The 15,823-nt window shown below is 49.8% G+C and overlaps 1 protein-coding gene across 1 annotated transcript in view; it reads left to right on the forward strand.

Moving 5' to 3' along the window:
- LOC131264978 (ecdysone-induced protein 74EF) overlaps positions 1 to 15,823 on the forward strand; it is a 52,597-nt gene that overhangs the window by 12,868 nt on the left and 23,906 nt on the right. Inside the window, exon 2 of the mRNA XM_058267239.1 lies at positions 13,042 to 13,251. Within this exon, the coding sequence (XP_058123222.1) occupies positions 13,042 to 13,251 (210 nt within the window). The remainder of the gene's footprint in view (positions 1 to 13,041; positions 13,252 to 15,823) is intronic.

Raw genomic sequence — 15,823 nt, forward strand, 5'->3', positions numbered from 1 at the left:
GAAGAGAGAGAGAGAAAGAAACATAACTAACCGTCGGCGGGTTTGTGAGTCATACGGTCGGGAAAATCGGCCGGAATCCCGTCGAATGTTACATAAGCATGCTACTTCACACGCCGTGGATTCACGAAGAGAGAGGAAGGAAAGGGGATTACAACTCCCGAACGAACGAAATTCGGCAACATTTATTAAACCCCCGAACAGCCGGATGCCACAGTCGTCAACCGTCTTGAGGTATGAGGTGGCTATTTTTTGTTTTCGGAAAGACTTTATGGTTTATGGTTTCCCTGCCGAACCCATGGCGCAACTGGCAAGGGGTGGGGTGGTGAGCTTCCTCTTTCCTGCTGAGTTCTGTTCGTTCACTCTCGGTTTCTTTGCGCAAATTTTAATCCACCATCCCGCAGGCTGTTTCCCAGGGAAGACGCCATATATTATCAACTATTATCTAATCATTCGGGACGATTTATTGAGCAAAAAAAATAAGATTTACCATACGTCAAAGATGACGCGAGAAACACCAAGTGTCAAAAATGTTCATGTTAGACGACTCTCCCTCCCTCCCTACCCACCCTTTCCTTTTCCCTTTTCTCCCAAGTTGCTATTAAAAAGGGAAATTGGAATGGAGACGGCGCGGTGAAATTATTCGACCACAATCTGTTCCGTGGAGAATTGGACATAACCCGGGGAAGGGAGGAGAGGGGGGGGGGGGCGTGCAGGGGATTCTTCCTTACACAAACACACGCGCACACATACGCGCACTCAAACTCACCACTCGCGTCGCGATCATCACAGATCCGACGATCGTGTGATCGTGGACGAGGAACCGAAGCGCCAAACGGGGCCTGGGGAAGCAGACGGCCCCACAGCATCTTTTCTGGGTCAATGCGGTTGTGGTGGAATTTGTAGGCCCCCTCGTTCCATCGCTCACTCCCCCCCCCCCAGACCGACGTCTCACACAGACAAATACTCTTCACTCGGGCCGTATAATTCGCACACGATCGTGGCAACATGATTTCGCATGCGTTACGATCTAGGGGCGGAATGAAGATCCACTTCCACTGCCAGAAGAAGTGCAGGGGGCGGTGAAGGGGTTACCACCCTCACGAGTGGGGTTGCTTTTTTATCTTCTTTTTGGTTTCGTTCGTAGATTCGTTCGGGAAGAGGCGCAAAGAGCGAGCGCGAGTGGGTAATTTAAATTTTAAAGTGTACATAATGGCCATTAAACAAACTACACGCGCGAGAAGGACGGTGAAAGGCATCGGACGAGAATGGGAAGGCAAAGCGGAGAAGGATTAAAGCGATCTCGAGCCCAAAAGCGGCCCAAAAGCGGCTGGACGGGCGAAGTAGGCTCCGAAATGGAACATACCAATGGAAAAAGAAACAACGCGTTGACCGAAATTTTTCGGGGAGGGTGAGAAATGCATGCACGAACGAAACAAAAATATTGCGTTTTTCACAAGCTCACCTGAGCGAGTGTAAGTGAACATTTTACAGCTACCAATAGGTACCGGGGCCCATCTGGCCAGCGCATTATGTCAGACAGTTCCGTTGAAAGGGAAATGATTCGCGGAGGGAGAAGAATTTTGCTCAATTCATTTGCTCAGCAATTCATTTTAAAACACCCCGAATGCTCGTGTTCGTTGGGTGGGAAAATTTGGCAATGAACGAAATCGAAAGTGAAGAGTATTTTTCCCGGTTTTGAGTAGTCTAGCAGCCGTTGGTTTCGTAGGAATTACCTCACCTTCACTTGCTGCTTTTCATTCGCAGCGTTTAACGAGCTTCCGAATGCCGATGGAAGATACAAATCGTTGTCATACGGATGACTAATGTTATGTCATTTTCACTCAGACACAACAGAAGCAGCGAAAAGAAAAACCGGCCCGACCCGCTCCTTGTTGACCCGATTTTTTCGACAACCCGCGTACACCTTTAACCTTTCCCAAACGCCGTCGAAACACCGGGCGTCTGGCGTCGCTTCTGCGCTGCCGAACCCCCCGTTGGAAGTGGTCGTAAATGGGGTGGATTACCTTCCGCTTCGTAACGAACCCCCAGACCGTACCTACCGCTTCCTGCTCACCCCGGTCAAGCCGTTGCCCGCCAGGCCCCGCGGGGTTGACGATTACGTTATAACGGCGCGGACGTGACGCAACCGCGCTTGATGAGCGATGTGTTTTCATTAGTGAGATAAAATCGGAAACCCACTCCAGTGAGAGGGGAGGGGAGGGGGCATGCTGGTGGTGGCGAAGCAAGCAGCTCTTGCAGCTTCTAATTCGCACATGTTTGCAGGTTTGTTTCTTTGTGAGGGTAGAAAAACAATAAACACTACCGAAGCAACATCTGAAGACTCGTGACTTTGCTCGTGAGTGCATCCTCAAACATCGTCGAACATTCTATCAAACCTCCCAGGTATCTGCAATGCATCCATCCTGCGTCCGCGTGCAACGATTTCCGTCTGGCTGTCGTTTAGCGAGGGTGCCACACACTCACACACCCGCACCCGCCCACTGGGCTGGCAGGAAATTCCAACTCAGCCATCTCACATCCTTGGCCCAGAAACGGCACGCGCGCAAAAACTTCCTCGTGCGCCTGCGTCTCGCGATTTCCTACTAGGAGGCATCGCCGTCTCGGGCCTCAACCATTTGTGTACCGAGCACACACGCGTGTGTGTGTGTGTGTGTGTGCCGTCGATGCACATATGCACAGTCCCCCCTTCCCCCCATCGCGGTGGAGATGCCAAGATAGATAGAGTGCGAGACAAGACGCCAGCACCGTACCGGACCCTGTACTCCTATTGCGAGCATCATCTTCTTGACAAACTCCCCAAACCGCCCGATGACAGACGCGAGTGCATTGAGATGAGAACTGAATGGAATAATCACCTCCCCACCCCCCTTAGTCATTGCGTTGCGGACGCTCGGCTCAGTCCATTGATTCGAAGGGCTGGGAATTTGGGAGCTTCCCCCTTCTGGGCGCTGTTGGGAAAGGTCACCCTACATTTCGCGATGCATATCGCGGTCCCTGAGGGACTGTTTCACCGTGTTTTTTTGCTTTTACACATTCGGCACACATGTAAGCAGTCATACGGTGGTTGGTACCAGTGTTTGTGAGTGGGGCCGATTTGCCTTTCTTACTATTACTCCCTATATGCTGCAGTGCGCCAAGCACGTAGTATGCGTTGTGAATAAAATAGTAAAATAAATTGAGGTAAGTAGGACATGATGCATTAGTAGCAGCATTAAAAATAAAACCTCCCCCTCTCCTACTCCACCACCTTCGCATGCGGGCCCTCGACGAGTTCGAATCGTGCCGCACTCGACACTGAGCTTTAGTTGGGGTGTGGAGGAGCGTTTGCCTGAGGAAGGCGAGGGGTTTGGGGGAGTGTTGGCTTTAGGCTGAACACTTCCGTGCGCATATATTCCTACGCATTCGCATGCCGGTGTTTGCGGCCCGAGTGCACACCACGCACGGCGTCAGAAATGCATATATGCAGCGGATCGAGGTGTTGAACCTGAGCGCACGGGACTACGTCAGTACTTCAGAGTTTCCTACTAATGCCAACGAAATGAATTTGGTAGGAATTTCTAGCAAGCGTCTTCCAAGATCTTACTAGAAGCTTCTCGATGGAAGGTACACATCGAACACAATGTATTATTCCTTGAAGAATGAGATACATTTGGTGAGATATAGAACGTGCGTCTTATGAGTAACTTGTTGGATAACTAGAAGATACTGACAGCTGGTACTCGTATCTCGATCGCTTTAGATCACAAAGAATTGTTTCTCGTCCATCGACCCCTGAAGCCGCCCTGCAACAACCACCCAAAATGCCTATGTCTGAGTCTTCTTTCCTCGGTCTCTGAATCTAACTTTACTTCCTGCATGGGAGGTCCCGTTCTGAATTTGTTTTCATTCGTGACACCTGTCTTCACCCGCACCAGAAAGTGGCCATTTAAATCGCCATCCATTCGTCCCGCCTTTGTGCCGGTAACCAAACGTTTGGTTGACTATGAGCTCAGTTACTAAGAACCGATACCATTCTGGGGCTAAGGTTTTTGAGTGGAACAAAATGGACCGACGTCGAGTCAGTCACGACAGTGCCATTGTGCAGTTGGCAGATTACCGGTTGTTACCGCGGTGCACTTCCACCTCCACTCCACCGCCCTCAACGAGCGCCATCGACCATTGCACCCACGTTCCACTTTTATTCGCCTGTCATCGTATGTCAAAGCGGTATGATGATGTGTCAATGTGACGTTACCTGGGGGGGTGGCCCGAACCGGTTTGCGGGCTGGGGGGCCTAGAATATTGTTCCACAGCGTGAGTTCTCGCGAGATCAGGAAGTCGGCGGCATTCGTTACAGCACACACACAGACACATCGATGCTGATGGCGTCGTTGACAGCGGAAGTGATAAACAATGCTTCGGAAGCTTGGACCGGACCGGAGAGTGTAGGGGCAGCAACCGCGCGCAACCTGACCCGGTAAAGCGGACCGTACCCTTCATTTACATCGTTTCGCGGACATTGTCGCGCGGTATTTATGGCCGCTGTCGGTGCGCCAACCGGAGCGTGACGCCGTGAGTGGGCGAAACAGCTGTGAACGGGTGCACCATGCACCATGCTTTGTGACCACCGCACCGGGCAACAAGCTAGCTTGTTCCCCCAGAAGAAATGGTCCCTCAGGTAATGGTTTGGTTGTTTGCCCCGACACCCTTCGTACTTCCACAGGCCCGTTGGTTCTATTTTGATGCACGTAGAAAAATCGGATGTTAGCAAAACTAAACTCTGGCTCGAAATATGATTCTCAAAATAAGAATTGGGGTCTTTGCCAAATATTCTTGTCATACATTCTGTTATCTTGTTGATTTTAGATTTTCTTGTACATTGTTTTATTAAGCAAAGCTACTAGAAATCAACATTTCCTATAGTATGTAGAGGCATCCGATTCCTCGGTGGTCACGTTTCCCTCATTTTCCCAGATAGCGAGCAACCATAACATTGGCGAATATAATCCTCGTCCACTTGTGCACTTATCAAACCCCATCTATATTCTTGCGCTCCCTACATTCCCTTGTTTTACCACCAGGTTGCACATTTTATGAGTCCGTTTGCATCGTCTTATACCTCCGAGCCAAAGAACTTTACTTCTGAGGAGGAATAAAGCGCCATTCCAAGTTCAATCCATTCAGGACAGCAAATGCACCACCCGTGCTCGTCGGGATGCAGCCACTGGGAAAAAACGAATCTGTAAAATGTAAAATGTGCGCATGCTATAAAGTGTACTACTTTAGTTCGCTTCGCACGAGCTCGATTCGGTTGTTAGTTTCGGCCCCGGGAGGGTAAATTGTGCCTGATTCGGGCGAGTGGAGCATATGCTAAGACCTTCAGCGAGCTGCGGGAAGGAAGGAAACCCCTCGCTTCGAGCTAGCTTATTCCCGTATCATCGAGATTGGCTAAAAGGATTTTGCCCGACTGAGGCTCGGAGTTGGAAAAAAGGAAACGATGCCAAGGAAAAGTCAAACACACCCGACGAATGCACTATCGCTTTTCGTGAATGCCAACGGCAAAGGATACCGTGGTGTCAATGGCCCCTACTCGGTGCAAGGGAGTGAGCCCAAGTGCATCGGGACATCAGTCCCAGGCGCAGATTACGAGTCTTTGTGTTGTGTTGCACGAAATCGGAGGCCTCGGGCCGGGCGAGGGAAACGGGGATGGAAGTTCGGTCCGTCGGAAAAGGGAAATGAACCATTACAGTAGTTTACGATTTTGGGGAACACCATTTTCGTCTGCTGTCGTTGGAGCGCTCTGGCCACAAAATGGTGTGCTAGTATAAAGCGAAACGCCACTAGCGTGGCCCACTCGGGATTCGGGCTGTACTTGGAGCGAGCGAAAGAGAGCGAGAGTTTGTTTTAATTATTTATTCAGTATTTAATTAAACAACAGACACTCGTCGCGTTCCGTAAATGGTCTTTCCTTTTAGGGTGTGTTTTTTTTTTGTTTTGTTTGTGTATCCTTTTCACTTTCGTAGATATCAAACTCGACGCTTGGGCGGTACATTTCGAAAGGATACTTGCCGGCAAGTTTCCCTGCCCCCCCCCCCCCCCCCGCATCTTCGGGACCTTCCGAAAAATCAAAATCACTTTCCACCCCGGATTCAGGATAAACTAATTTCACTCGGGCGGAGGAGTGGTCGCAAAGCAAATGGATCCTATCCTTCTGTCTGGGATTTAATTAAGGTTTGCTTTTCATACTTTGCTTTTTACCTCCGAAAAAGCAGCCACTCCAACTGTTCGCTTGAGTCAATATTTCTGCAAAATTTGGTCGGAAGTAAAACCCGATTGTCGCAACGTGCTAATCGCTCAAATTATTATCCCAAACATGCGTGTGCGACTCAATGTAACGTACGCCTTCCGTGAAATGCGTGTCCCCCCCCACCGAAAACGAGATCGTACTGTCACACATAAATGTCAGCCTCTGTTACGAAACGAACGAATCGTCGGTGGCGTGAATCCACCGGTGGTTTATTTTTTTATTTTTTTGAGATTCGGTAGCGGGATTTGGAAATCGGTAGGAAATGACACAGAACCGGGTCGATAAATCGATGGTACGGGTACGTGAATCCATTTCTTTTTTTGGTTTCTACTTCCCGACCAGGGGCCGTATGTGACGTAAAAATATAACCCACATATGACGTTGCCATCCCCCCAGAAACGCCGAAAGCTCCGACCTAGTAGGAAAAACAATATCCAAGTCACAATCGACCGTGATCATGTTATGCAAGCCACCAAACCCCATCGAAAACAGTAAAAGAAAAATAAAAGGGCGAATGACAGCATACATTTGACAGTAGCAACCCTCCACCCACCCACCCACCGCTACCGACCACCATTTCCTTCCGTTAAATGTTGGTGGAAGCGGTGGAAAGAAAGATTATGTGTACCGTCTGTCAAAATATTTCGTGACCGACGAATTTCAAGGCAAAAGGAGAGCGTGAAAAAAGAAAGGGGTGGGAGGGAGAGGCCCACGAGGAAGCTCCGAAACTAGACAAACAAAACACCCACGCGTCCCGATTAATGTGCGAAAACAAAAAAACAACAGCATTCGACGGGAAATCGAAACGGAAAGTGAAACCAACCCTTGCGACCGATCGCACCGATTTGACAGTTCGCTTGATGGAAGGAAGGAAAAAAAAAATGGTGGTCCCAATTAAAAGCTATTCACCTCTTCTCTTGTCTCGATTGTTCGCAACGCGCCCGCTTCGCATTGGTCGAATGGGTGCCCTCCCCCTCCCACGGGGGGGAATAGATGCGAATGGAAGAGTATATAAGCAAAAGCGAAATTAGAAAGAAGGGTGGTAATGGTGGGAAATGGCCGACTGGGAATCGGAGGTTTAGAGATTAGGGAGGAAAAAAAAAGAAGGGAAGGCTTCAATGCGATCAAGCGATCGCTTGCAATTGTTCATCGATGTGCAGAATGGAAATTAAGTGAGAAAGTCTATGCACCCTCCCCACGGGCCGGGGGTGGAGGGAGAAGGGACCAACAAGTGTTGGTTTGGAGCGTCGGTGGTTAGTGGAGTTCCACCTTTTTTTTTGTTTGCGACCAGCAACAGCTATAATAATAGGAATATGGTTGAAGCGACTCGCGGGCGGGCGGGCGGGAAATGGCGGTTGACGCGCCGGGGTTGCATGGTTGGCGGCGATCGCTCGGGACGCTGGTGGCGGTGGCGGCAACTGAGCAAGCCTACAATCTGGGTCAAGGCTCCGCGCGCCGCAGCGACTCGGTGTGTTACAACAAGGTATACATAAATAATAGCGCCGCCATCACGGATGGGTTTGCGCTCGGGGTGGTGGAGTTGCAAGATGGTGCACGTATGTGTGTGTGTGTGTGTGTAGATAGGTACATGTATCGTTCGCCTACCCGCATGTCGCCTGGCCTACGGGGTGAGACAAAAAAACACCTCCAACCACCCAACCTCAACGCCTGTCTGCCAACCATCTTCTTCTGGTGGATGTTATTTCTGGAAGTTCCGGCGGCGAAAATGGAGGTGGCGATGGTGAAGACAACCAGTCGGTGGGAGTTGGCGACTTATAACAACAACAGCAACAAATGAACAACACACAAACACACACACACACACACACTTGGCAGCTGGTTTCGCAGCGCAAAGCGATTGTAAAGCACGATCAGCGAAAGAAGGAAGAGATGAGAAATCGCACCCATCAGCAGCCCATCTCCGGGTGATCAGCTTCACCTTCGTAGGCCTTCACGTTTGCCACCGCGCTGCGAACACCGTCTACTTTTTGACAGCGACATCGACAACGAAGCAACGACAACAACGAGCAACTCCGCTTTGTCGCGGGGTGAAGCAATCGATACCGACCGAGAGCTAAGCCTTAGATGAGAACGGCGTGACAGTTCGGGACGGGACGGAGTGCAGAACAAGACAGTCGGGCAGCCCCGAAACCTATTGTTTCCCAACCTGTCGTGGAGCGCCGGCCTTTCGTCGATTGCTTCACGAGCTGTCAAGCGCTGTCGAGGAGTCCGCGGGACGCTGTCAACCGTCTAACTTGTGCGTTCCAAGAGGCAGGTGGACAAAGTCTTGGGTACGGGAAGTCGGCAGCAGGCACTCAGCCAGACCAAATGAAAAGCGCCTCTCGAGGGTCCATTAACTATCGAGGAAAGCAACCGCCATCTTCTGATGCATCGGAAGTCGGACATGTTTGCCCCGGGACCTGCCTGTAGGTCTTTCCCTAATGGAGTCCGGAAAAAGGCTGCAGGCGACCAGAGAGGGAGGTACCGAGCATGAAACCTCATTACGATAATGGCAATCATATTTCTCCGCTCCAAATCACACCCCGCGGGCCGATGGCGGTGCAGGTGTGACCAACGGCGAACGGAAATTGAAAGAGTGCACGAAGGTATGCCCCTCCGAGGTGGCGACGGGTTGTGACAATAGTAGCCCTCGGGCGCAAAAAGGGGTCTCCCGGGAGGAAAAAGAAAGTCGGAAGTCGGCCACCGACTCAACCGAATGAAATGTGAGTGAGGGCGAGTAGGCCAAGGTTAATCATTCTCTCCTCCTCCGCTCGTGCAGCCCGTTCAGGTTGAGGTAGGTTTGGAACGATCTCTGGCGCCCGCCGTTTTCCTTCCCTTCCTGGATCTACCTGCGATCGAGGCAGTTCAGAAGAAAGATTGGAGAAGGAAGTACTTTCGTTCAACCTGTCACCGAAACGCTTCCATCTTCACGTGCAGGGAAGTGGAAGTGTGTCACTACTTCTTTCCCGGGAAGAGGTAAAAGAGCCAACTACCGCTGAACTTTTTATTTCCCCGTAAGCCCGGTTTTCCCGGGCCGTGAGTCTCCGGCCGACGTCAGACTTTAGGCCCTAGTTCGAAGAACGACGTGCACTTTTATCTTGCTGCTAATTGAACATTGAGAATGCGAACGTCGTCGCTGTCACGTACGAAGAATGTGACTGGTTCCATGTGTAAAGCCCAAACAGTGCTGAATTACCAATGGAATGATTTGGTTCAGACCCTCTGGGTGATGAGACAATCGTTTGATGAACCTAGAAATAGTATGCCACCGAATAAAATGTTTGCAACATTGTTTATTCTAGCCACACGATTATTTTCCTGTTCAAAAGTTAACCTTGGTTCAAAGTGGAAAACACAGTGGAAAACGGTTTTATAGCCACAAAAATGGTTACCGCAGCAACGACAACAAACCAATAAAAACCAAGGGGGTTCCTAAGATACCATGTTCACTCCTTTTGGTTTATCGATCATTTGATGAACCGATGAACTGCCTCTGGCTAAACCAACATAAATTGAATGGTTTTTCCACCGGTGGGGCCTCTTCCTTGCAGGAATTATACCACCCACCTTTTACGCTACATTAGCATCTTAATTTCCATCAGAACCTATCCGTCAAAGGAAGATCCTGGAAGCTGGGCTTGCCGGAAAAATGCCTACCAGAAGCTGCTAACAAACCAAAAAAACAAAACACCACACCCCGCTCGTGAAAAACACACCCTTTTCGGAGGAAAAAGGACCCGGCCGCTTCCAGAATGAAGTGCGCCTGTCGTAATCTCCCGAACACCGTTACACAATTTGTCGAAGTAAGTCCGAACAAATCGTTATTGAATTCGGGCATTATCTTTTTGGTAGCTCCGCTTAACAAGCTCGTAATTTTCCTGCCCCCCTCCCCCCCGACACTGCCATTTTCCGACGAGTTTCCCCACCATCCATTCGGCCATTTGAGTCGCGCACCAATACCACAACCGTGTCGGTTTCTACACGACACGGCAGGCGACAAGCTCCACATACACTCAACCGTCTAGCCGTATTGATCCGCTTTCAGCCGTTTTCCCGACCGCGAACGATGGCTTCGTCCCGACGACAAGCGGTTCAATCTGTCTGCACAAGGACACTCGGTGTTCGGTGGTTGGCGTTGTGCGTATGTGTGTGTGTGTGTGTGTGTGTGTGAGTGCGTCTTGTTTATCATCACGGCAACGTTGGCTTGAGTCCACCAAAATGTAGGGTGTTCGAAAACGAGCATCGAAGCAATCGCTCGTTGGTATCTCAGCTGTTCAACAACTCATGCAAACGCACACCAGCAAACGGCATCCTTATCGTTTCACTTTCGCTGCGTGGAACTTGTTTTCACTTTTTATCGATGCTGTGAACAAACGCCCGGTTCAGCCCATTTTCACGATCCCAACACATCCACGCGGATGAGTTACTCGCCGCGAACTTTCACTCTCCCTGAGTGTCGCGCACCAATACCAGTGCACCCGGCGGGGCCACTTCTTGAGCCGAACGACAAATAAACATCCTCGCCACATCCACATCCTGCCACCCCACCCGCTCAACCAGAACTCTGACGAACCGAAAACTGACTTCCGCCAGCAGGACTTAAAAGGCCTTTCCGCAATGTCTTCCACCTGTTAGTGATCCACGACGTGCCCCACCTCTTCCTCCCCCCCACCATGGAGCCTTTTCCACACCTTGTTGAAAGGCCCTTACTCATCTAAGCCCTCCCGAGCCATCTCGGTTGCTCATACAAAATTGATGGAGGATGAAAGGGGCCTTTCATCAAAGTTTAGCATCGTGAATATTAATGATATTGTTCTATCCGCTGCGGAAAATGAGTGTGCCACAGCACGGGAAAACCCGTACCGCACGGCGTACCGGATGCCTTTGATGGTTCGGTGTTGCTGTGTTAGTCGTTTTGTTTCGCCCCACGATCGGGAAAATTAATGCAAACCTCACCAGCGACCAGGTGCCTCCATCGCGCGTGTAGGTTTTCCCGAGCGCCCCACCGTAGTGAAAATCGATACGCGATGTTCTTCAGGGTCACGGGTGGTGATGGGTGGGGGGGGGGGGGGGAGGGGTGCCCGACACACCGGATGCCGGAGACGCGCACAATCATCTTCCAACCATCTGTTGCTCCAGGACCGACTTCCCGAACGCCGCACTCGTACGCTAATGAAGTCGGCAGGCTTCGTGCGCCTCCTGGCGGCCTTTCCGAGTGGTTGATTTAGGATCCAAAACCGGGGAGAGATAGAGAGAGAGGGAGAGAATGAGTAGACAGGAGGCATATGATGAGAGTACCCTTGAAGCGGTAGACCCGGAAGAATCGATGAACATATTACGGCGAGAACACATGCTTCCGAGATAAGGATAAAGGTTTCAACAGCACGTTGTTTAAATTGGGTGGTTGTGCTCGTTTGAAGGGATTAAGAGTTGTGTTCTTGTATGTGTGTTAGGCTTCATTATCGGAACAATTTGATACAAGCACATTTAATTGGTTTTCCACATAAGTTAAAGACCTTAGAGCTTAATACACATAGTATAATGTTGCGGTTTTGTTTTTAAACATGAACGCTTGCTATACATAAAATGTGCTGACTTTTTAATCAACATTTCACCAAACTCCTGTTGATCATTAGCAAATTTTCCGCAAGCTCATCGACTTTTCAGCACTCGGGCGGGGCCCATGTTTGGTTTTCACTACATCCGGCACTCGGCTTGCCTTTGCATCTCGCTCCAGCTACCGACTCTTCCTATCTCTTTCTCTCTTCTCCACGCTGCTCGATACCACGAACGCTTACGTAATGGTGAAGAGGCATTTCGTTCCGTGGGATGCACATCCTCGCCCCCCAAACTGATACCCCACGACGAACCCGCCCTCTTGTTCTGGGAGGTTAAGGAACGAAAATGAACGTTTCAATCGAACTTTTCCACAGGGCAAGCCTTTTTTCCCTCCCCCTTTGTCGGCATGTGTCCTTCGCTATCAGCATCCGGCAGGGTGTGCATTTTTGTCGGTTTTATTTTTCTTTCGGCCAGACGGGTGGCGCATTTTTTCCACATTTTTCCACACCCACAGAGTCTGAGACTGGGCGAACAAAAAAACGAAACACCATAGACAACGATTTACATATTCATAGCCATCGACGGTGATAGGTTTATTGTGAAGTGGGGATGGAAAGATTTTCCTTCTGGCGAGTTTTCGCACAACGTATGCATTTTCTCCGCTCCAAGTTCGCTGGGGATAAGTTTATCGACCAGCGGTTGCACTGTGCGCGAACCAATAGTTTCCGATTCCTTATTGCAAAAGCAAACATGTCGCGTCTTTCACGTGATCCTACAGCACGTTCCTCCTCGGAATGTTGGCACGTGAAAGTCACTGGGTGGCGTCGAGTCCTTGAGGAGCGTTTCGGATGAGTCGAAAACCGTCGGAACAACCTTCGCCGGGCGTTCTATTCCGTTCGCCAAGTCACGAAGCACGCCGTGCCGCTGGCAGCGTTTGGAGTTTCGCGAAGTCTCTCTCTCTCGCATCGCTGACAGCGAGGAATGTGTTGTTGTTCCGTCGCTTTGATAGGCCTTTTTTACGATCTCTAACTAGCCCCGGGGAGTTGTTTGCGCTCATCGATGTATTTACTTTAACTGCAACTGACCCGCCGATAAGGCGGCTTTATGTGAACATCGCCCAATTTGCTTTTGCTAACGAACGATTTCTGCTTCCCGTCCCGTTTTTTTTTCCACAGTGGACACCGAGATACCGATCCTGCCGCAATCGCCGAGCCCCCCGCCCCAGCAGCGGTCGTCCCTGTCCGGCCAGTCCCAGCAAGCGTCCAGCCTGCTCGCCAGCACGCTCCAGCCGTCCCAGCAGCACAGGCCCCTGCTCCACGGGCTCCTCAGCGGTACGCACTTACCTCAGGGGCCGTACCATCGCGGCTACAGCACGTCCAGCACAGGTTAGTGAGCCCCAGTGATGGCTCCAGCAGAGGCACTAGATGTGTTTGTTTTTCTTCTTCGTCTCCCCCTCCCCTCACCAACCTCACCATCTTTTCCCCAGGCCTTTCGCTCGGCCTTCCAACATGCACGTGCACGACGAGGTGTGCGAGGCTGCAAGTCACGGAGGGTTGCAAATATGAAACCATTTATTTACCACTCAGAATGTCGCGAATACGAACGACAACTAAATCCTGTCCGTGGTTAAATACAAAATGGTTGAAATTTAGAAAACTCCTCCGCTCCTTGCCTTGCATCCTCGCACAACTCCGTCCTCCGATGACGAGTAAAGAATGTATTTGTCCACCCCCGTTTTCGATTGAAAGCTTTTCGCAAGCTCCATATTTTGTTGATAATATCGTGAGAAGCACATTTTCTCCCGTTCGCTTCGGTTGTGCACCATTTTGCAATGCAAGTCATTCAAAACCCCTTTCTTTTGGTGTTTTCTCATTTTTATTCCAAGCATCCTTTTATTATCCGCCATTTATTGTCACTGGTTCAAATCGTTTGTCTTTTTTCCTAAAATGTATACTCGTTTTACTTTGCGATTGCTTGTTTTCCTTCGAAAATTTGCTCGTGATTAGAATTTAATTCTCATGCTTCACGAAACTATCATGAATAATTACGCAGCATTGCGAGACGAAGATTTATTGCTGTTTTATACGTTCTTCGAAGCGCACTGTGTGTGTGTGTGTGACAGTTACGATGATAAATTAAGTGCTCGCGCACCTTTTGTCTACCGCGCTCGCGTCAATGCTCCCCGTGCGCCGGTTTTGTGCGCCGCCGCTTCAATCGACGGTGAAAACCGGAAAAACAATGTAGGACACCACAGTTTCCATCGCCCGATTCCCAATTGGTCGTCGCAGTTTCGCTCGCCGTATTTTCCTTTTCCCGCCCGAGCGCCCGTATCTGCCCCGGATCAGATCACCTTGCCTTCGGAAGCGATCTCCGGACCCTCCGGCGGTGCGACCCTTGTTTGTCGTTTGGCTTTCGGTTGCGGTTGGCGCGCCGTCAAGTTTCACGCAACTTTTCCACCAAACAAACGCCGATCGGAGATTTTTCCCGTGCCTTCGAATGGTTTCTCCAGCCGACGTCGACGTCCATCATCATTTCGTCAAGGAGTGGCCCGTCGATCACCTATATTTTGTTTTTCCCTGCACGCGAGATGATGGAAGGACCCTCGGCGGGAACTGGTTTTCCACCGGCTATTGGCTTTCATTGTTCCAGCTCTTCTTTTCCGCTGGCAGCGCGAAGATTCGATGCTGTCCTGCCCCGGGTCCGGTACGGGTTCCATTAAAGGATTGTCTTTCTTTGGCCGCGCGACGCCTCCCGGTCCCCTTACCGGTTCATTTTCTTACCGTCCTGATTCATACAGTATTTCCCCTCATCCGTTTTTTCCGCCTGTTTATTATGTGGAATTATTACACATGACGAGTTGTAATTATGAGTTCTCGCGCATCCCGCGGACCCATAAACATATTCCCTCGCGGTCGGCGAGCGAAGCCTTTTAGTTTATTTTTCACTTCCGTTGGATGTGTGTATGTTTTTTTTTATTTACTTTCCCCCTCGGCCCTTCTTCCTGTTTCGTCTTCGCACACGTTCGAACTGGCGCGGAAAGTATTAAGGAAAAACGATCGCGACCTTTTATTCGCTTGCCAGCGTCGCGTCTTCGTTTGTCGTTTTGGCTGCTCGCTGGAGAATGTTGACTAGAAGGAACCAAATAAACGAAGACAAAAAACCCCTAAAACAGAAAGAAGCAGCGGGGTACGAGAAGGAACATGAGAAGGGTTGCAAGAATGACCATTACGGAACCGGAAGAAAATGTTGGACAGCGCAGATATCAGCACCCATCAAGCATAAGTCAAGGGATCGCCGAACTGGTTCGCCTCGATGCAAATCAGGGCCAGTTTTTTTTTAAGTCCTCTTTCTCTCAAGTCAAATGGACGAGAATGGACGCACACACACACTGAGACGCGTCATAAAACGGAAACTATCTTTCGGTAGCAATCGTAATGATGACGACGGTATGGAGAGATTGGATCGACGGCGATGCGGTCGGTTGGAATTTATTTATTTTCATATGAGGAAATAAAACGTAAATCACTCCGGTCGGTGGAAAAAATGAAGAGAAAGGAAGGAAAGGAGAAGGAAAACAAATGCCGGAACCGGACGCGATAAACGGCGAAGGACAACCGGATCTCGTGTGGAATGCCAACGGCGCGTATCATCCTTGTTTGCAACTGTGTATTAAAGTTTTCGTTTGATTTACTTGCTTGAATCTTTCTCCATTTGAATTGTCGACAATTTTAATTGAAGCATCTTAAGACTAGAATCCAAGTTGGGGTTATTTTGACCCCAACGCAGTTTTAGATTTTAATATCTCGAAAACGGCTGAATATTTTTACAAAAGAAAAGGCTTTTCTTAAAATCGAAAGCTAAATCTAAAACAACAATTTCAGATTTTTCTGTTCGACCAGTTCCGAGAACCAACTTGACTATCTCTAGAATGGTTTTTAGGGGTCATTTTGACCCGTA

The sequence above is a fragment of the Anopheles coustani genome, chromosome 2 (genome assembly GCF_943734705.1).
Source record: "Anopheles coustani chromosome 2, idAnoCousDA_361_x.2, whole genome shotgun sequence".
NCBI lineage: Eukaryota > Metazoa > Arthropoda > Insecta > Diptera > Culicidae > Anopheles > Anopheles coustani.